General features: G+C 43.4%; 1 protein-coding gene across 1 annotated transcript in view; it reads right to left on the bottom strand.

The window, feature by feature from the left end:
* Window positions 1–20,933, bottom strand: part of PCSK2 (proprotein convertase subtilisin/kexin type 2) — a 250,696-nt gene that overhangs the window by 87,649 nt on the left and 142,114 nt on the right. The window contains exon 5 of the mRNA XM_006744248.3: window positions 18,492–18,529. Within this exon, the coding sequence (XP_006744311.1) occupies window positions 18,492–18,529 (38 nt within the window). The remainder of the gene's footprint in view (window positions 1–18,491; window positions 18,530–20,933) is intronic.

Genomic DNA, 20,933 nt, shown 5'->3' with positions numbered 1-20,933 from the left:
ACCAACCTTGCAGCCCAGGGATAAATCCCACTTGGTCATGGTGAATAATCCTTTTAATGTACTGTTGGATCCTATTGGCTAGTATTTTGGTGAGAATTTTTGCATCCATGTTCATCAGGGATATTGGTCTGTAATTCTCCTGCATTCTTTATCGGTTGCTGTGTGTTGCAGGCACACAGAGCTGAGGGGACCGATGACCTGGCTATTCATTCCAAGCTCCTCTGCTATAGGCACACCCCAGCCTGGCATTTCTCAAGGCATGCTGCACCCACCATGGGCTGTTCACTGGGAGTTTTAGGGGAGGACTGTGTCTATTTTTAATGATCATCTTATTTGTATAGCCAGTGATGGTTTCCATTATGGTGATAACATACAGTTACCTTTAGAAACAATCTATTAAGTTAAAACAGTGAGTCCATTAAGTAAAAGTGATTAAATACATAATCGCACAGTAGGTCATATTTAAAAAACCCCAGGTCTGGTCCAATTCCTCACTAGCTATTAAAGACACTGAGCAATGTGGTTAATCATCATAATCAAAAGAGATTTGCTGAGCACCCATTGTCACTCAGGATATAATGAGCCCCAAAGTAGATAAGGGTCTCCGCTTGGGACTGAACATAAGTGATACTGTTACTAAATATATTCCTATCAAATTCTTTGTGATGTCTAACTCTCCATGATGTGTGAAAAACCTAAGCATCCAATTAATTTCCAGATCAACGCTGCATGCTTTCTGATTAAGCATCATAAATGCTATTCAGAGCTCCCTGTGGGCTGGTCTGGGTTCCTGCTGATGGCGGAGCAAGGCATTAAGATGGCTGCTAAATCCTCCTCTGTTTCCCAAGACAAGGCTCCTTCTGGACCCTAGTCCCTGAGCTTACGAGGTGCCTAATGAGGCTAGCAGTATTTGACAATATTTTTGTCTACTCTTTTTAGAGATATCTGTTTTGCAGACATCACCTTACTTTAAGTGTTCCTGGGTTGTTTGTTTTAAGAGGGAGAGGGAAGTAATATTTAGTGAGTGTCTCCTAAATTTGGAGCACTTTACATTTTCTCTTGCTCTCTCTCTTTTAAAAAAGACGACAGCTCTTTTGCAGGTTATCTTTCTCCTAGAAAACTCCCCCATATGGTCTCCCAGCTTCCCACAATTCATCTCCAGAGCAGACAGATCTTTGAAAAATACCAAATCCAGGCATCTCCTTCCACACCCCACCACTGCTTGGAAGAAAAAGTTCCCTTTGCTTTTATGATGAAGTTGCAAATCCTTATGGTTCATAAATTCCACACAGTCAGGTCTCTTTCCTTTGGTCCAGTGTCATCTCAGGTCATTTTTTTCTCCCTGGATTGATATGCTCCTCCCTTTCCCCCCACATGCACACAAGCTTTCTTTAGATCCTTGAAAGGGCTGAGCATATTCCTTTCTCAGGGCCTTTGCACAAACTGTTTCCTCTGCTGCCAGATACCTGGCTGACTCCTCTTCATCCTTAAGGCATCAACATAAATGTTCTCTTCTGCAGGGAAGACTTCCCTCACACAGCAAACAAGATCAAGTTCCTCACATTAAACACATTTATAAGACTCAGTACTCTTCCATCATAGCAAGGCACCACAGTTACAAATAAACAATTCTTTCTACAATTATTTATTTGGAGTCAATTTTCCCCTCTAGATGATAAGGTCCTTGAGGGTAAGCACTATGTTCACTTTATGCGTCAATGTATCCAAGCTGGCCCCCAGTGATTCTTGCCCCTTGGTATTCTTGACCTTGCATAGAGTGTCCCACAATGAAGAAGGCTGACCCATAGAACAAATAGGATATTGCAAAATGGTGGTGGGTGGCTTCTGAGGCTCGACCATGAGAGACATTGTAGCTTTCATCTTGCTTCCTCTCACATCATTTGCTCTGAGGGTGGTCAGCTGCCATGTCATGAGGATACTCAAGCAGTTCATGAAGACCCACACAGGGGGAGGAACTGAGGCATCCTGCCAGCAGCCATTCCCATGTGATTCATCTTGAAAACAGATACTCTACCCCAGTCAAAGCTTCAGATGATGTGGCCCCAGCTGATATCTTACCTACAACCCCAAGAGAGACCCTGAACCAGAACCATCCAACCAAGTTGCTTCTGCTATCCATGGATACTGTGTGAGATAAAAACTGTTATTTTATGTGTCCAAGTTTTGGAGGTTATTTGTTATGCAGCAAATATTATATAGTTAATTAATATACCACATATTTTATTAGGTAACTAATATACCATAGCTCCTGGTATAATATTAGCACTCAATAAATAGTTGTTGAATGAATAAATGAAAACATGTTTCTTTTACATTTGAGGAATGTAAGCCCAGAGAGGTTGATGAACTTGCCTCAAGTCACAGTAACTAAATAGCAGAGATGGCATGGAGCTCAGAGCCATATGCTTGTGTGTCCCTCCTCAGCACCATTTCTATTATACTGTTTTATCTTCCTTGAAGAGATAAATCTTAACATCTACTTGGCAAAAGGATTTTTTATTCAGAACATTTTACTGATCACACTATGGACAGGTTTACACACTGGTTATTTAGTGCAAAGGTCTCCAAAATGGGCATGTGCATCTCAAGGGATGGATAAAATGATCCACTGGGGTGTGGGGATAATATATGACAACTTCCTTTTTTTAAAGCTCGATTTAAAAAAAATTACATATTTATTTTTAATTGCGGTGAAAAAAAGCATCACATGAAATTTACATCTTAACTATCTTAAAATATAGTTCGGTAGTGCTAAATATATTTGCATTGTTGAGCCAATCTCCAGAACCAATCTCCAGAACTTTTTCATCTTGCAAAACTGAAATGCTATACCTATTAAGCAGTAACTCCCTATTCCCTCCCTCCTTTCCTTCTCCAGCTCCTGGCAGCCATCACTACTTTCTGTCTCTATGAACTCAATGACTCTAGGTACCTCATGGAAATGGAAGCAAACAGTATTTGTCTTTTTGTAACTGGCTATCTCACTTAGCATAATATCCTCAAGGTTCATCCATGTTGTAGCATGAAATAGAATTTCCTTCCTTTTTAAGACTGGGTGATATTCCATTGTGTGGATATTTTGTTTATCCATTCACTTGTCCAGGGACATTTGGGTTGCTCCCAACTTTTGGCTATTGTGACTAATGCTGCTATGGACATGGGTGTGTACTATGATGTTTTAAGTATTTTTATCTTACCTTTTAAAACTTTCTTCCTTGAATAGTTTTATGATGTGCATAGTCCATTGTTACAGTAGGACATACATACAGTGTGTGGATAAATAACTATGAACATATTCGGAGAGGCTGCTAAAAAATGTTTACAGATAGGAATATGTGATTAAAACTATGTATCTGTGAATCAGCACCTCAGGGTTGGCTTCTGGGGGGAATCCAAGGCAATAACAAATGCTAAACTCTTTGAAATCACTCAGTCACAGTGACTAAAATAGAAAGCATCATGCATGGAAAAGGAACATAACTTTGACTTTATGTCTGTCATTCTCAAAAGTAAGTACTTGACAATTTCATTTGCTTATAAAATCAATTTAGCTTTTGTTTCTTAATCAGTGATTTTATTGGAAGAGAGGAGAATTTCATAAGATTTTAGAGTTACAACAGACAAGAACCTAATTTTCTCAGCTTACAAATGAGGATGCTAGCTCCTTGGCCATCTAGCAGCTTGCCAGATGCCGGAGTGCTGGAAAGTGGTACAGCTGTGACTGGGCCCACGTTGCAACTCTCTGGACTCCTGTTTCTTACAAAGCCATTTGCCTATGTCTTGACACATGGCTGGTTAGATCAGGGGATTTCAGCAGACTTTTTCTTAAAGGGTCAATAGTAAAAATTTTAGGCTTTTGTAGGACTGATGGTCTCTGTCGTAACTACTCTGCTCCGCCACTGTACCGTGAAAGGGGCCATAGACCTTAAGTCAACAAATGAGCGTGGCTGGGTTCCGATAAAACTTTATTTATAGAAAGAGGTTGCTGGCCTGTGCGTCATGGTTTGCCAGCCTTCAAGTGAGATTATAGAGGAGACATAGGCTCTCTTTGTTTTCATGTTTAAAAGATTTTAATTTTTCAGGCTCTCCCTACAGCTCTTTAGTATTTAAGAAATAACTTATTCTTAAATAACATGTAGTCACTTAGATAACAGGATAGTGTACTTTCTTTAGAACCAAAGAGTAGCTTACTTGGTCCTAAGATGTATCATTGGCTTTTGTCTTCCCCCGATATTTCTCTTGTGGTATCCTGCATGTCAGCCATGCCAGGCACTGGGGCTACTGTGTTCTGGTTGTTACTTCCAGTATTCACAGCACACATGCAGACAGGACTTCTCCTCCCCAACATATTGAAGTGAGAGTATTTTTTTCATTGTGTCAATATTAATTACTCATAATTTAATGCTCGATATTATTTTCTATATTAATTTCAACACAGTGGAATGAGTCTAATTTGGATGATAAGGTTCATTTGCATTTAAATTGGTATTTTAAGCATTCCCTGTGAGGAACAAGTAGTATCCATGATTATAATTATAAGCATTGTTTCCAAGGCAGGTTTGTTTTCTTTTGGAAGGATTTGTAAATATGGTGCATGGAGGTTAATATTAATAATGAGAACACAGGTCATTTGCTAGCTGTGGGAGCCTGGAGGGGCCCCAGCTGAGTGAAGTCAGCGTGACAAATGGTGAACTTCACATTTCACTCTTCACTAGATGTGTGAGCTAAGGGAGATCACTAACCTCTCTGATCTTTGGTTTCCTATCTTGAGAGGTACACAGTACATACTCAACAAATGCTGGGTATCAGTACTGCTGCAATTTGAAGAAGCTGACAGAGACAAAGAGACTAAATAGAGGGGATCAAAATATTAGAGCTATGGCAGGGAGATGAGGTGGGAGAGAAAAGATGGATCTTCTTCCCTGTTGACAACAATCAACTCTCCGTGTGAGGGGATTTATGAGTGAAGACCAGCCAAGCAACAAATGAAAAGTCACAAACCAAACTGTCGTGTAGGATAGGATGACTGTGATTGCTTGTGAGTGATTAGTTGAGGTGTTAATGAACCCGGGCTATGTCTTGTTCACAGGGAATATAGTCTTTGTAAAGTGCCTGGGAAGAATCCCAGTGAGGTGCTGACTGTATCAAATGACTCAGTGTCTGTCTGGTCACCATGCTGACACCCACACAGAAACTGGCTCCTTCCTACTGAGTCTTCTGGAACATTCTCTACACGTTCAGCAGAGGACATGTTCGTGTCTGTGGGGCTTGGTGGAGAAAGAAGGGTGGTCCAAGATCAGTACCAGAAGGGCATCAATGGTTTTAGCATTCTGGGGAGTTTAATTTATATTTTTGGATCAATCAGCAAAGACCCATTGTTCAAATCAGTAATATGGATAATCATTATACTCCTTTGATTCTCAAGCAGAGAAGACAATCATCGGTTTTACAGATGGGGACACTGAGGACCATAAAAATCAAACAATGCATTTTTGCTCACAGTCACTCAATGGGAGTCCTTGGACTCATGCTCCCTGAATAGCTTAGATTTACACTAAACCTCTTATTTTAAAAATTGGCAACGTTTGAGCTATAAAACACAAGCCTTCTATTTCCATAGCTTAATGAAAACATCTCCCACACACTGTAATACATCTTATTCTTCTTCTGCCTAGCAGAGCGCGCATTGTGGAGAGGTTGTGTGTGCACGACATTAAAAGTACAGACCTCACCATCATGCTGGGGATGATGAGGAGGAATATTGCTCAGAGCCAAGCCCTGGCTTCCTGTACTTGGCTTCAGGTTTTAAATATCTGTTGATAATTAAGGGTTCTTTCTTTGTGAAAAATAATTTCCCGTAGGTTGGGAGCCAGCAGGGTTACCATGGTTGAGAAGCTAATCTTATTTCTATGTCAGAGATTCTCTCCGCCTTGGCCATGTAGGATGGAAAATTCGGCTTTGCCCAAGTTCCTGATTGCTCAAACGTAAGGAGGTCAGGATTTCCAGAGCAAACTCAGAGATGGAGGCTTGTGAGATTTACTGAAGTGATTTATGGATGATGTGCTCCCAGGGGAAACCGGTGAAGGAGGGGGAGAAGCAGGATAGAACATCAGAGGATGCCAGGCCAAGATGGGATTTCAGGCAAGTCCTGCTGGAGGTTCTGAGGGGTGAGTTGCACCCCAGTGTTTTCCCAGCCTGAGCCCAGGTTCTCATGCCCCGACAGGCAGTCACAGATTCAATGGTGCCAAGCGGGAGTGTCAGTTTCCAGACTTATCAGGTCTCCAAGCATGTGGGGCAAAGCAGGCTCCAGGAGCCCTTGGGCAGTCCTCCACAGAAAAGAGCAGGTGCTGGTACTTGGAGGCAAAAGTAGACCAAAGTGAGGGTGGCGGCACCCAAAAACGGTACAAAAGAGTCAGAGCAGGCCAGACATAACCTGATCCGGAGGGTTCTCTCTGGCGGCTGAATGGCAGGGGTAGGTGGCAGAGGGTGGGTTGGGAGGACCTGGCAGGGGAAGATTGTGCTCAGAGAGGGCCAAGAGGCTTGAAGCTCCCACAGAGGGACCCACAGCTGGTTCTCTGCCTCGGCTGGGTTTTGCCTGAGCACGCGGGAACATCTGGCTATGTGGCTCCGCACTGCCGTGTAGGCTGGCCCATAGAGGGGGGCGGGTACAGCCAATCTTCCAGGTGGGGGGATGCTGGAGACTTCAGTGCCAGGACTGGCTCTGCTCTAACCTGCTGTGTGCCTCTGACCGGTCACATTCCTCCGTGGCCTCAGTTTCCTCCTATGAAGTGAGATAGGGACTGGACCAGAACACCTGTCAAATCCCTAGAGTTGTTCTAGCAAAGCCTACCTTTCCATGTACCCAGGACAGACCATCATTCCCCCATTTGCTTCAACCATATTCACTCGGAGGCATTGAAAAGAGATTAAAAATTGACAAATGCCCTCAAGTCAACTTGAAGTGAAGGCGGTATCAGCTTTGAGAAAACATGTGCTGGAGAAATGGGGATGTTAGGGGCATCTATTTCAATAAGGACTGAGAAATCTATAAAGGACTGAGAAGTCTCAGGGGATGAATTCTGGCCACATGGATTCGCCTCAGCGTCCACACCTGTGCTGCTTTAAGGGCTTTGATTTGCTGACTTCTATGTGGAGCAGTTTTGGCCTCATCCAGGCTGTTGCTGGCCTCAGACCTGGTTTACCTGGGTCTCCACTGAGCCTGCAGAGCTGGGGTAGTGGCCAGGGGTAATGTCCTACCCTCAGCCACCTGTGAGGTTTGTGTGTTCTGTTCTCCTCCAAGTGGAGGAAACACATCATTCTCAACAAAGAGGGCCTGTTTAGTTTTCTTTTGCTGCTGTAACAAGTTACATGAACTTTTGGCATACTTTGTAACAATAGGAAAGTGGAGGGAAAACATGAAAACTTAGAATAGCACGTTAATTGGTTCTTTGAATTTCATTTTCAAAATGGTTTTCATGAATTTGTTATGTGTCCTTAGGCAGGGACAGGGAGGAGTTGAGAGCATGGATTTTGACGCCTCACCATCTCAGGTTTGTGGGTTTCTGCTAAGTTCTAGCTGCATGACCTCAGGCAAGTTGCTTAAATTGCAACTTGCACCCCTTAACACAGGGTGTCCAATATGTTGGGAACAGTTCTAAGGGCCTTGTGTATACTATTTAATTGACTTATCACAACCATCAATAAGATATTGATAAGTATAATACTTATCAATAAATATTATTAACCCATTTTACAGATGAGGCACAGAGAGATTAACTTGTCTAGGGTCACATAGCTAGCAAGTACTTGGGGTGGGATTGGAACTCAGGGGGTTTGGCCCCAAAACTCTTGACTCTTATACTAAATTTCCCTGACCCTTAGTTGTAGCAGAATTATAATTTATGAGAGAGTTATTTTTGAGCTAAGAGCAACCATATTAACAAATGTAAAACCTGAAGAACAATCTGTTTTTATTAACTCAGAGGAAAAGTAAGTCATTCAGTTCATGTTCAAATCTCAACTATAATCAAGAAGGCTATATTCGTTTTCTATTGCCATATAGTGAATTACCACAAAATTAGTGGCTTAAAAGAACACCCAATTTATTGTCTCACAGTTCTGATCATTTGCTCACAGTCTCACCTTGCTTAAGATGTTCCTGGGGCTGCAATCTCATCTAAGGTTTGAGGTCCTCTTTCAAGTTCAGTGGTGGTTGGCTGAATTCAGTTCCCTGTGGTTGTAAGACTGAGGCCCTTAACTTCTAAGGGGTGGCCCACCATTCCCTGACGTGTGCTTTCTGCACAACATGGTAGTTTGTTTTCTTCAAAGCCAACAATGGATAGTCTCTACTGCTTAAAATTACTCTTACTTCTTCCTTCTCTGAACTATAGATCCTCTTTTTAAGGGGCTCACCTGATTAGGTAAGATACCTAGGATAACTTCCCCTTTGATTAACTTAAAGTCAACTAATTAGGAACCTTAATCACACATCAGTAATCCCTTTAACTTTGCCATATAATGCAACCTAGTCATGGGAGTGATAACCCATCATATTCACAGGTCCTGCTCACACTCATGGGGAAGGGGTTATACAAGGCATTTACACCTGGGGGTGGGTATCTTGAGGGCCTTTTGGAATTCTGCCTACCACAAAAAGGCTTTGGCTTCAAAACATAACTGAGAGATTTTAAAGAGAAGAATGGGATCTAGTTGAAACCAAAGTGAGATCCTCATGATTCTTGAATACAACTACATGAGTGTATTATACATTAGAAATATCCATGGCTCAGGGTCTAATCCTCTTTCCCTGAAGCCTGGGCATTGTTTCTTGGTCTTTTTTGCCACTTCAGAAAACTGAGACTGGATGATGGGTCAGACCTTTGGTCTCCATCAGATGCCCCGGTGCCCTGGCAATGACCTCACGTAGGCCAGCCTCCAGTGGACGCACGCACTTGGGCTCTGTGGCATGGCAACAGAACTTGGACAGGCCTTGTAGATGGCCACCCACTCTTTCCTTCTGGATGGGGCATGTGGATTCAAGAATCTGCGCAGGCTCGCTCACATGTCCAGAACTGTGGCTTTAAGGAAGCAGAGTTAGGAAATAGGCCCATGAAGAAAGGGAGAGGGTAGAATCGATGTCACCTTAATAGGTGCAGTATTTCTCGTCAGAGCTGCAGTAAGGACATATTGACAAATTAATTATTTGTGAGGTCTGCTGCAAGCAAGGTGGAGGTCACCTAAGGGTGTTTGATTCTCTGAGCTAAAAAGCCAAAGTCGGAAATCTAGTGAAATGTTTCACATCTCGGGAATTCGATGAGTGTCTCTGATAATGAGGAGGAGAGTAAGAAAGAAACAAAGGCCGTGGAGAAAGTATTCTTGACATTTGCACAGATGACTTCCTTGTGGCTTGTCATATCATGTAAACATGTACTTTTTCTGAACAGGTATGCTTGATGATAAAAGCATAATAAAATCCTAATAGTCTCATCAGCATCCATCCATCCATCCATCCATCCACAATTCAGTCATTTACTTATAGAAGAATGTCTATTAATGATCTCTTTGGGGAAAGAGGCCTCTAGTTGATTTTCTCATGAACAAAAAAATAAATGGAAAGACATTATCTTGGTCTTTAAGCCATTTAAATTTAGTCCAAGAGATGAGACTGTGTCAAAGGACTTTAGAGAATGTAAGGTAAGAAAATGACTTTTGTGGGCTACTTTTAGTCTTGGCTTCTTGGTGGAAGCAAATCTCCAGATTAAACCAATTATAATCCGATCACCCTTTGTTCAGTATCATTTAGAACAAGCTTCTAAATGAATTCACATACTGTATCAACCCAAAAGAACATTTTTAAAAAGCATTTAAGGATTTTTCCTTCTCTAACTTTTAGGGCTAACTTGCTTGGTCTTGCTGCTTGTTCCCATAGTGGGCAGTATATTTATTTCCAGGATGGCAAGGACTACATTATGATTTAATTATATACTTACAAGTGTGCCTTCCCCACTGAACTCTGAAATCCCTGGGGGTGGGGAGCAGATTTTTCACATTTTTAAATCCAGGCCACTATTACAGCATCTTGCACATGGTAGAAACTCAGTACAAGTCTCTTAAATGTTGACCCGGTTCAATGGAACAAAAGCTAGTCAACTGAGCAACATGGAAAAATTGATTATTCATATATTTCTTTCTTCGCTTTTGGCTGTAGTTATACACCTAGGTCCAAATGAGCAGTTCATTTCAGTTAAACCAGATTTTATTTTCTCCCATTTTTCTATCAAAATACAACCTTATAAAAATGAACAGATTCATCTAGCACATGGGTTAAGTCAGATGATAGCCATTTGATGATCTGTCCAGATGATTAAGAAAAAGATCTTATCCCCAATAATCAGTCTGGTCTCCTGGTCATAAAATGTTTACTATGACCTGGCCAGCATTAACAAGTACATCAAAAGAAGTGAACACCTTCTTTCAGTAAGACATAAAGGTTGTTTAAACCTCAATTTCGAATGCAATATTAATGTGGTTACTTAAATATTAATTGGTCTAAAAGCCTGGAGCCATGCATGTGCTTGGTACTTTGTAGCATCTAGTCATCCAGGGCTTGGGACTGGGCCCATGTCCAGCAGGTGTCCTTTCATCATGGCGGCCACCTGCGACCTGGAGCCTTGGTGTGTACACTGCTGCCAAGCTCAAAGGCACTTCCTCCGGGCTCAGAGCTGGCAGCCCTTCAGAGTGCTCCGGAAGACCCTCTTCAGGACAGTTACCTGTCAAGAACCCATCAAAAGAACGGAAAAGTGCAGGTCCTAAGGGGTGGGCTTTTTCTTTTATAAGAACTTTGTTTGGTGAAATAACCCTGGAGCATAAATATACCACGTTTCCGATTTTGAGCTGAACCAAAGAGCATAATTTGTCCTCTCCCATACAGGAACTTAATTGCATTCCTACCACCTGACAAGCTCTAGACGTTACAGAAAAAAATAGCTCCTGGCTACCTGCATGTGGGTTATCCACACCAAGAGGCATATTCTCTCCAGGCTTTTGGTCATGGGGACCTCAGTTAGTTCCATGGTCCTCTATTTCCCTCCCTGGGGACATGCATTATGGGGAATGGAATGAGGCCATCCACCTATGAGGTGGTTGAGAGATGGGAGTTAGAAGGTCCTGCATGCTAGACTTTCCATTCATCATCAATAGAGGATCATCCATCATATGATTTAGTGCCTGATTTTATTTGCAAAAGTATGAATGAAGAATATTCCATTCAACTGAACAAAGATCTATTAAATGTCTGCTAACAATCATGCTAAATGTTAAGAGGGACACAAAATAGAGAAGTACACACTTTCCTACAAAGAGCTGGTGATCTAGTTGTGATGTAGTCATGCATTATAGGGGAATAGCTTTGTCGAACAAGTGAATGAGTAAAGTGCCAAAATGAATGATAAGATTAATCATTAGATTCTGGGAAAGTTTTCAAAGAAATACACCTTATGTTGGGATGGAAATCATTACTATGCAAGACCAAGGAGGGGGTCTAGCATGGGTAACTGTAACAGCTTCTGCATAAAAACAACAGAATATGTCAGCAGTGTATAACAATAAGCTTTTATATCACTTATGGGTCTGCAGTTTGGCTGGGAGTTTGATGATCTAGGCTGGGCTCAGCTGGGCAGCTCTGCTTTCTTGGCTGGTCTTGCTTGCTTCTGGGGTCGGCTGGTTTCAGGTGAAATGGGAGAGCTCAGAAAGGTGGCTCTGTTTCTTCAGTTCTATGGATTGACTTGAGTGGCTGTGTTTCAGGCTCTGCCAGCTCTTCACCAGCTCCTGGGTCCAGGAGGCCAGCCTGGTGGTGATGGTAGAGGCATAGGAGGGCACATGGGAACATAAAAGGCCTTGTAAGACCTCATCCATAAACTGGCACAACATCTCTGTATTATTCTATTGCTTTAAACAAGTCACAAGGCCCAGCCCGCAGTCAAGGGGTGGGAAATATACTTTACCCCTCTAGAGAGGGGTGCTTTCTTTCAGAAGTTATAGGTCTCGGGAAGGATGAGCTCTTGGTCAACACACTCTTTCACATTTGCTGCAGTCAAGAATCCATGGAAAACTCCAGCAAGAGCATGTGATTCTGCACTGATTTTCAGCACAGGGTCTCGAGACTGCTCGGAAGATGACCCACAGTTTCCCAGCTGAAAGACGGAGGCCCTCGGGCAGATGCCCGTGCCCCACCCTGCGATCACTAAAACATCAGGAGATGTCATTTCCTGGCCCAGAAAAATCCTCATTTGGAAAAATTGCTATTTTATAGTCCCTTCACTCACCTTGGGATTAGCCCTCCCCTCTGAATATCCTTTTAGTTCAAAGATCCGTGACAGAGAAGCTGGGTGTGGATCAGAGTTTCCGCTTCTCAGGGCCATCCTTCTTCATTACATGCCTGGCCGTGAGCAATGGGTCTTCTTTCCCCTTGTATCTTCTGTTTGCTTGGATGTTCTTTTTCAAATAAATCTTTCATTTTTTTCAAATAAAATCAAACTTTTATCTTTCAAAGAAATCTTTTAGATTTACTTCGGTGACCTCCACTTTTTGGCTTCTGCTTTCCCTCACGACCTTACACTTGGTCTGGATGATAACTCTGAGCTGACCCGTGTTGTGCACTGAGCAATTGCACTGGCTTTTAAAGGCACTCCCCTGCTTGTCCTCCAGCGGAACAAGCTGCCATGAGGCAGAGTTGTGATCTCAGCTCTTTTGAGAAGGAGATGAATGTGTGTTGAACATCTACTATCTACCTGACACACATGTTATCTCAACGATATCTCACAACAAACCTGATTTTTTTGCCCATTCCACCAATGAGAAGATTAAAGCTCAAGGGGGGTTACAGGATTCCTAGCCCAAGGTCGCAGAACTATGAATTAGGGAGCCAGGAGTCACACTCAGGTTTGACTCCGTTTCCACTGTTGTCATGCTGTTAGAAACCCTACCTTTGCCTGCTGGTTGATTTCCAACTGCCATCAATTGCCACTCTGTGTCTAAAGACTCTGCTGTCTGTCCCCTGACCCTATTCTGCACGGATAATGCACAGGCCAGAAGAGGCAGGGAGTTAAACCCTGAGCTTCCCACCTTGCACCTGCTTCAGAAGCACAACCCTCAACCCCCGACTGACAAGCGTTGGGGGTAATTCTGAGAGGGCTCTGTCTACACTGCCTCCCAGAGTTCTACAGTGAGATTAAGTTCCCATTGCCCTCAGTGGTCACTGGCTTCCTAACAAACCCTTTCCTGGCTGCTGTCCCTTCTGGTGTCGTTTCTCTTCTCCCTGGCTGGTACTTCCTGGAATCTTCTCTCAAATAAAGGACTTGCTTTTAAATCTTCGTCTCAGGTCTGTTGCTGAGAAAACCTCAACCCACTGGGAGAAGACTCTTCTTGGGTTTTATAGAACCACTAGGCATTTATTCACCTCTGTAGCTCCAGCAGAGCAGGCTTTGGAACAAAACAGGAGACACTCAGCTCCACTCTGCCTGCCTGTCCACGGAAAGCTGCCACCTCAGTCACAGGTCACGTGTTCTTGAAGGACTCCTCCTCTGTTCTATAGACCTGGAAGAACCCCTAAGCTAGGACTCATACTGTGAGCACCCACCTGTGGTTGTCACCGCATGGGGGCCACACAGTAAAGTGGTGAGCAACCCCTGCCTGCCTGCCCCTCCCCTGTTAGACGCATCCCACGCCTGTGTCCTCACTGACTCAGGCTCCTCTGGAGAACACCCATGTCTGCTTTCCCTCTTCCTCTGGGGTTTGCACATAGTGGGCTCAATACATAGGGATTCAGTGGAGTTAGACCACACATCCGGACCGGTTGCACAGAGAGAACGGGGTAGAGGAACTCTGATTTTGACTTGGTCTAAAATTATTTCTTGGCCAATACTCATTTCATGTTATTACTGAAGGGCTGGGGAAAGGAGGATTTTAATCATTTGGAATAGTGAGCATTGACCAGTGGGACTGGATCTCTCCGATTAAATTCAATCACAGAACAACAGAGTAAAAATAAAAGTGGTATTATTGTCCTTTGCTCCTAACAATCAACAGATTTAAAGTAGATTTGCTGAATTAAATGAACACTAATGACTTACATTATATAACGATTTGCAGCTTTCAAAGGATTTAAATTCTCAGTTTAAATGGAAAGAACCCTAGAGTACCAGCATACTCAGATTCTTCTCTCTCTCTCTCTCTTCCTCAGAGAGACAGCACAAGCAGGGGTGGGGAAGGGCAGAAGGAGAGGAGGAGAGGGAGAGTCTTAAGCAGGCTCCATACCCAGCACAGAGCCTGACTTGGGGCTCAATCTCACAACCCTGAGATCATGACCTGAGCCGAAATCCAGTCAGACCCTCAACCAGCTGAGCCACCCAGGCTCCCCTCTTCTTTTTTGATATATGGAATAAAGCTTTCAAATTAATTCTGCTTTGGGAAATGTTTTACCTGGTTTGATTATCAAGAAATTTTTGTTATAGTTGTCCAAGAACCTCTGATAGAGTTTTCACTTCTCACTGAAAATAATCAGTAGTGAGAAGAAATTTTCTCAACACAGTACCTTTCTGTTTATTGTAACCTTTAATCAATTAGCAGTCATCCTCCTGTGGTGAATGTTGCAAGTACCAGGCCTATATGCCTTTGGCCTGTCACCCATCCCCTGGTGAACTCCATCCAATTGCCTCCATCCAATTGCCTGAGTCTCCATCCAAGAGACTCCACAGTGTCTCTTTGCCAAGAGTTTTCTCTGAGACTGTAGAAGGTAGGAGGTGCTGGAATGTTCACATCCACACCCCCTAGGACCAGCCTTCAACCAATGACTGACAGGAGTTGATGTACAAATACCCCAGCCTCTGTGGTGAGCCATCTGTGTTGGGAAAATTCTGGCACGCATGTTCAACACCATCTCCTGGATTCTCTAGCAGGATCGAATTCGAGCTGCTCCCCATGGTAACTTTGATCATGCACTGTCTATTGGCCGCCTTCCCTTCTATATTCCCCATTCTATCCTTGCTTCCGAGAATCGCCTCCCAAATAAACTACTTGCACTCTGACCCCTGTCTAAGGGTTTGCTTCTGGAGAAACTCAAAGCATATGTCACTAGAAGGGCACTATGCAAGCTCATCACATCCAAGCCATTAAGTCACCTAACAAGGTGTGATGCCACCTGTTAATCAGCTTATCACCATCCACTGATTTCATTGTTCTCCTGGGCAGCTCTACTCCACTTGCCTTTCTCATTCTGTTAGTTATAGTATAAAATTTTTAATTAAAAATAAAGAAGATAAATTTGATTAGTAGCTTCAAAGTTGTCACTCTCAACTCTACACAGGGTGAGAGAGACACTGACTGGAGCCAACGAGTTGAGGTTCAAGTTCTCTGCTGAGAAATTAAGAAGGAGATATTTGGATGTTGTTTTCTCACCTGTACCAATGACTCGGAAACACTTCACAGCCATGTGTAATTATAGATAATTTTTTGGTAAGGTTCCAAGTGTTTGATAAATGTCGAAGACTCAGACCTTCCTCTGGATGGAGGCTGTTTTGTACGGAACTCACATTTCCTGTTCAATTCTTCGGTGACATCTAGTTTAAGTTTAGAGGAGATGGTGTCATCTCCTCCGCATCCCAGCCAAATGGTCATTAACCCTCCCCTTGACCATTTTCAGAAATGGGGAACTCATTATTTCCTGGGAGAGCTAATTCCTTTTATTTATTAGCCTCAATCATTGGACAGTTCTTCCTTTAACTGAACTACACTCTTCTTCCCACAGCTGTCACCCACGGGTGGGGATTTTCTTGGGAGAAAGTACTGAATGAGTTAAATGTCTCATTCCTCATGGAGAATTTGAAATATTTGAAAATGTATTTAAAGTGCCTCTTAGTTATCTTCCCCCCACCCAGTTTTTTCAGCTCTTCTTAGCAGGTTATGGTTTGGAGTCCCTCTACCATCCTTGTCACTATCTGTCATTCTTCATCTTTGAATGAGATGTGCATTGGAAGCAACATAGTTGTCCAAGAATTGAGGATTGGAATGTTCAAATAAATTACAGCATGAGACAAGACTATGTAGCCCCTATAACCATGTTTTGAAGAATATTTAGTAATATAAAAAATGTTTATGACATATCAAGTGGATGGGGGGAAGCTGTATATGCAACAGAGCCCAATTTTGTTAAAAAATATTCACATAGAAGTGGAAGTCTGAAATATGCGAAAATATTAAGAGTGGTGCTATGGGCAGGTTTTGAATCTATTTTGTGCTTTCTCGAATTTTCTACAGAGAAAATGTATTTATTTTCTAATTAGAAAAAAATTTTTTAGAATGAAACAAAAAAAAAAAAAGAAAGGAAGGAAGAAAAAGGAATACAACAGTCATAGAAGCCATAGCGCTATTCAGGTATATTCTGATATTGCTGATTTGAGGGGAGATGGCACCTCCCAATTTGGATGCTTCATTTTCCATTTTCTGATCAGGGTGTTTGGCAGATGTATCACGTTCTTGATTAGCGTAGTACCTGTAGTTCATCAGAGCCCCAGAAGATTATTTTCCCACTCGAATTACTATCTCTTTTTAATCTGATAACTGGTATCGGGGGCAGCCTGTCACAGATGCACGTGGGCTGGGTGGGGGGAAGGAAGGATGCCCAGGTCACTCTCTGTGTAAGCAGCCTCGGGATGTTTCCATAGTGTAGTGATTATCACCTTCACCTGACATGGAAGTGACCTGCATGGGGGCTGGACTGGCTGGAGGGAGGCCATGCACTGTGAGCTTTCAGCCTGTCTGACGGCTGCTGCAACCTTGAAGTCCTACAAGCTGTAAGATGTGGTAACACTGGTTTGTGAAAGTGAACAGCACCCTCTTTGGCTGCTATGCAAGGCGCTGGGTCCTGGAGATGGTAGGACCCCTGTGCAGCCTGTAAAAGAATATAAATGCTTCTGTGCAGGGAGCAGCTGGTGAAGATGAACCTGCCAGCCCTACAGGCTCTTATCCCTTGGCCATTTCTTTCTTTCTTTTTTTTTTTTTTTGCCATTTCTTCCTAAGGAAAGGCGTCTGGGTATCAGAGCCTTGGAGCAAACGCAACACACGCATTTCTCAAACTCCCCTTTTGGGGAGGCGGAGAGAGGGTCATTGGAGAAGGTGGTTGAGGCCCTGCATGGGGCAGTCCCTTTAAAAAAGCAGAAGGAACGGCCAGGCGGACAGCTCCATGGTGCCTGCAGTGCGGGAAGAAGGTCCCAGAGACAAGGAGGGATCTGCTTCCTCAGACCTGCACATGGGCGCTGTGGCAGAACCTATAACTCACGGGCAGTTTCTTGTCTTTTCTATAGAGGTGGATTCTCATCTCTGAGAATAGAGCTTTGGTTTAACTTCTATCATTTCCTTCGGGGGGGGCATACTGGCTGGACTGTGCCAATGATTCATTTAACTTTATTATTATTATTAATAATTATCATTATTAAAAAGATGCTTAGTCCAACATATACTCTTCCAGATTTATAAGACCCATGAAGTAAATAGAAGTTCAGCAGATTGGTGCTTTTTTCCCTGATGTTTAACACAATACACAGACAGAAAATCTCTGTCCTCTCTTTGCAATGTGCATGCGCACACCTTCCAGGATGAATGAATGACCCAGAATGTTGAACTGACAACACTTCTGCTTGTTAACAAGCTTCTCTCTAATGAAGTCCATATTCTCCTTAATATGAGACTCTTAAGCTAACTAAAGTAAGATTTAAAAAAAAGACTTCAACCTGAAGGTTACGGGAGAAGTATAGCTTAGTACGAACAGCAGTGCTTGGCTGGTATACTCCCTGGGGTGAACATAAAGCAATCTCTCATGTTGAAAGGGTTTGCAGGTTTGGTCAGGAAAGCAGCGTGTGATTTGCTAGGTAAAAAGTTAGAGCGTGTGGATCTAGCTCAACAGCGTGTATCATGATTCTCTGTGAATATGTCTTATTTGTCAAAGGGTACCATATGGTAGACTCAGTGTTGCAGGGGAAAGTCAGTGTGGGGTGCTCATAATCACAAACAGTAAAAAAAAGATGACGTCCTTGCTTTGGTAAAGCTATGGTTGCGATGCGAGTAGTCCCTCTTTCTGGCTTTTTGCCGTTGGTTTTATCCAGCAAGAACCCAAATGGCACATTTCCACCCTTCAATTCAATATCCTCAGCTAGAGTTGATTAATTAAAGCTTGCCAAGGCTCTCTCTTCTTCATCTCTCCCTTTTTTCTGGGCTTGCGCTTTCAGACCTCAAGTCTCCTGATTGTTTTCTCACAAAGCCACCACCATTCCGTGCTGCCAGGCCCCAGGCCCTGTCCCTTTGCTTCTGGTCTGAGCTGTGGCTCCAGCAAGATGGGCAGTTCAAGCGCGCATGAGTGGGCTTGCGTGCATGTGTTTCTGTGTGTGCGTGCGCGCCCACCCAGGTCAGCTTGTACTTACGTAGTTCGAGGCCAGGTCCGGGTGCAGATAGTCAATCCCTGTGAAAAGAACACCATAGGATGGAAGGTTAATACCTGCCACTGTGTCCTCAGGGAAGTTACTCAAGAAAGCACCCTCCTATGGGGCTGGCGCCGGGAGAATGGGGTGGGCTGAGCACGTGTGCCTCAGGCTCAGTCTCGTGTTTCCATTCCCGAGTGAGGGTGGGCTGTGCCTCCCGAGTGGAGAGACAGCTGCCACCAGACACATCAGAGGAGTGAAGCCAATTAGAGCTGGGGCCCCAGGATAAGACTCTGACATGCATGTCCGTACTAAGGGGTTTAGTGGCTGCACGATGGATGGCCCATCAGAGCAGTGATCTAAGATTTGTGGAAATCCTGACATTTTCAAAGCATCAACTGGCATTTCTTCTGAAATGAAACTGGCCTAGGGAGGAAAAACAATTATCGTTTAACAGGGTACAGACAGCAAAGGATTAGGGGAGAGTTCTCTGGCATGGAATAAGAAGAACACGGCTGGGTGGGAAAAGCAATTTTGCAGAGGGCAAATGGTTTCTGGTGAAGTGTCCTGGGTGAGAGCTGATATTGTCCCTGCAGAATATAGCTTTCCAGGAAGCTTGTGACCTCCCTGCAGGAGCCATGTGCTTTCTCCTGGATGTGGCCCATCTTGTTGACCAAGAGTCTTTGCAACGGTAGAGTTAGCACCGCTGCATTCCATTGCCCTCGAGGCCTCAGAAAGCACCGTGGAACTTCAAGGCCATATTGAAAGCTCTCAGCCAGGGGTGCAGAGCCATATAATCTTTATAGTACGCAGCCTTTAGCAAAACCAGCATCTCCCGGTGTCACGGTCATGAACATAGGTGTTGAAATCAAAGACCCAACCTTGCCGCCACCAACTGGCTGCATGACTTCAGGTGAGGTTCTTGGCCTCTCTGGGCTTGGTTTCTTCTCCATCAAGTGGCATGAGCAGTGAGGTGCATTTAGCTCAGTGGCATTTACTAGCTTTGTTGGATTTGCTGTGTTTAAAAGCTAGGGGTATCATTCAATCCCTCTGAGAGGTGGCATCTTCCATGTAAGCACCCTAAGGCCTGGCCACAGATACAGCTTTGCCCCGCAAAAAAGAACTAGTATTGGGATGTTTCTTTCAAAAAAAGTTTCTTTCAAAAAAATTTCTGGTTACACAAGAAATTTCTGGACTGGAAGTCATTGTTCTACAGAACATGTGTTACATCTCGTTGCTGATATTTTGACATGCAAAGCATGTCAAATGACTGCTGCCATTCACGGCTGCTTTCTGTAATTTGGGAGAGTATAGCCTGTCACTTCCCATCCACCCTCCTCCTCCTCCTCCCCCACACCCCCTCCCAAGGACTGTAGAAGGGACGGGGGTCAGAAGATTCATTCAAGACTAGTATTTTTAAAGGTTGCCGGCCCTTGTCCTGGACCCTAATTCCGAAGTGGTCTGTTTCAGCTGTGGGAAAGTTTGGGGATGAGCACAGGCTAAAGAGACCACCAGATCCAGTTCTATTCTAGTCTCAGACACTGTAATAATTGTGAAGCTTCAGCCAAGTGTCATAATCTTCCTGAGCCTCAGTTTCCTTATCTTTGAAATGGGGATATTATTTATCTTGCAAAGCAGTGTTCAAGATGAGGGCCAATTCATCAAAAGGGTTTAGCTTGTAGTAAACACTTGATAAGTTATATTTATTATTGTCACCATTGGTCACATCATCTACCACATCATTAGAGTCATGTGGATAATGCAGAAGAGCAGAAACATTTTCAAAAATCTACCGGGTCTAGAATGTTGTGTTGAAATTAAATTGTTGTATGTATTTGTTAAAATTGGTTACATTTTGTAAACTCAATGTTGGGCAAAACATTTTGGAACATATAGATCAGTTAAAAACACACCCACAGGGCGCACACAGAGAATATGTTTTTTTCTAACAGGGAGTCAGTTTTTTTTTGGTATAACTATACTTGTGTGTTTATTTTTTCAGTAATCTCTACACCCAGTGTGGTGCTTGAACTCACAACACTGAGATCAAGAGTCACGGGCTGTACTGATTGAGCCAGCCAGGCACCCCAGCATGATCATCCTTCTATTCATGTTTGTAGTGTGTAAGAAGATTGTGATGCATGTACATACACACCTAAGTCTCGGGAAAGCCAGGTACAAGCCACCTGCACTGCCACTCTAAGGCAGAAGCATTCAATGCACACAGTCTCAGGTGATACCCACCCCCCTCCTCCAACAAATCAAGCTGACTTTAGACATTGGGTATTTCCCCCTAAAAGGTGTACCATTCCTGGAGGTACTGCAATACCAGGTTGATGCGTGGAGTGGATGGAGCAAGCTCCTAGTCCATGCAGTGAGTCAATTTTTTAAAGATGACCCCATGTTCTGATAGTGCAAGTTGTCTGGGAGAGAAATTTTCTGAGA

This window comes from Leptonychotes weddellii, chromosome 10 (genome assembly GCF_054177405.1).
Source record: "Leptonychotes weddellii isolate Sample4059 chromosome 10, ASM5417740v2, whole genome shotgun sequence".
Taxonomy (NCBI): domain Eukaryota; kingdom Metazoa; phylum Chordata; class Mammalia; order Carnivora; family Phocidae; genus Leptonychotes; species Leptonychotes weddellii.
Note: the sequence above shows the minus strand (reverse complement) of the source record. Positions and strands in the feature narration are given on the sequence as shown.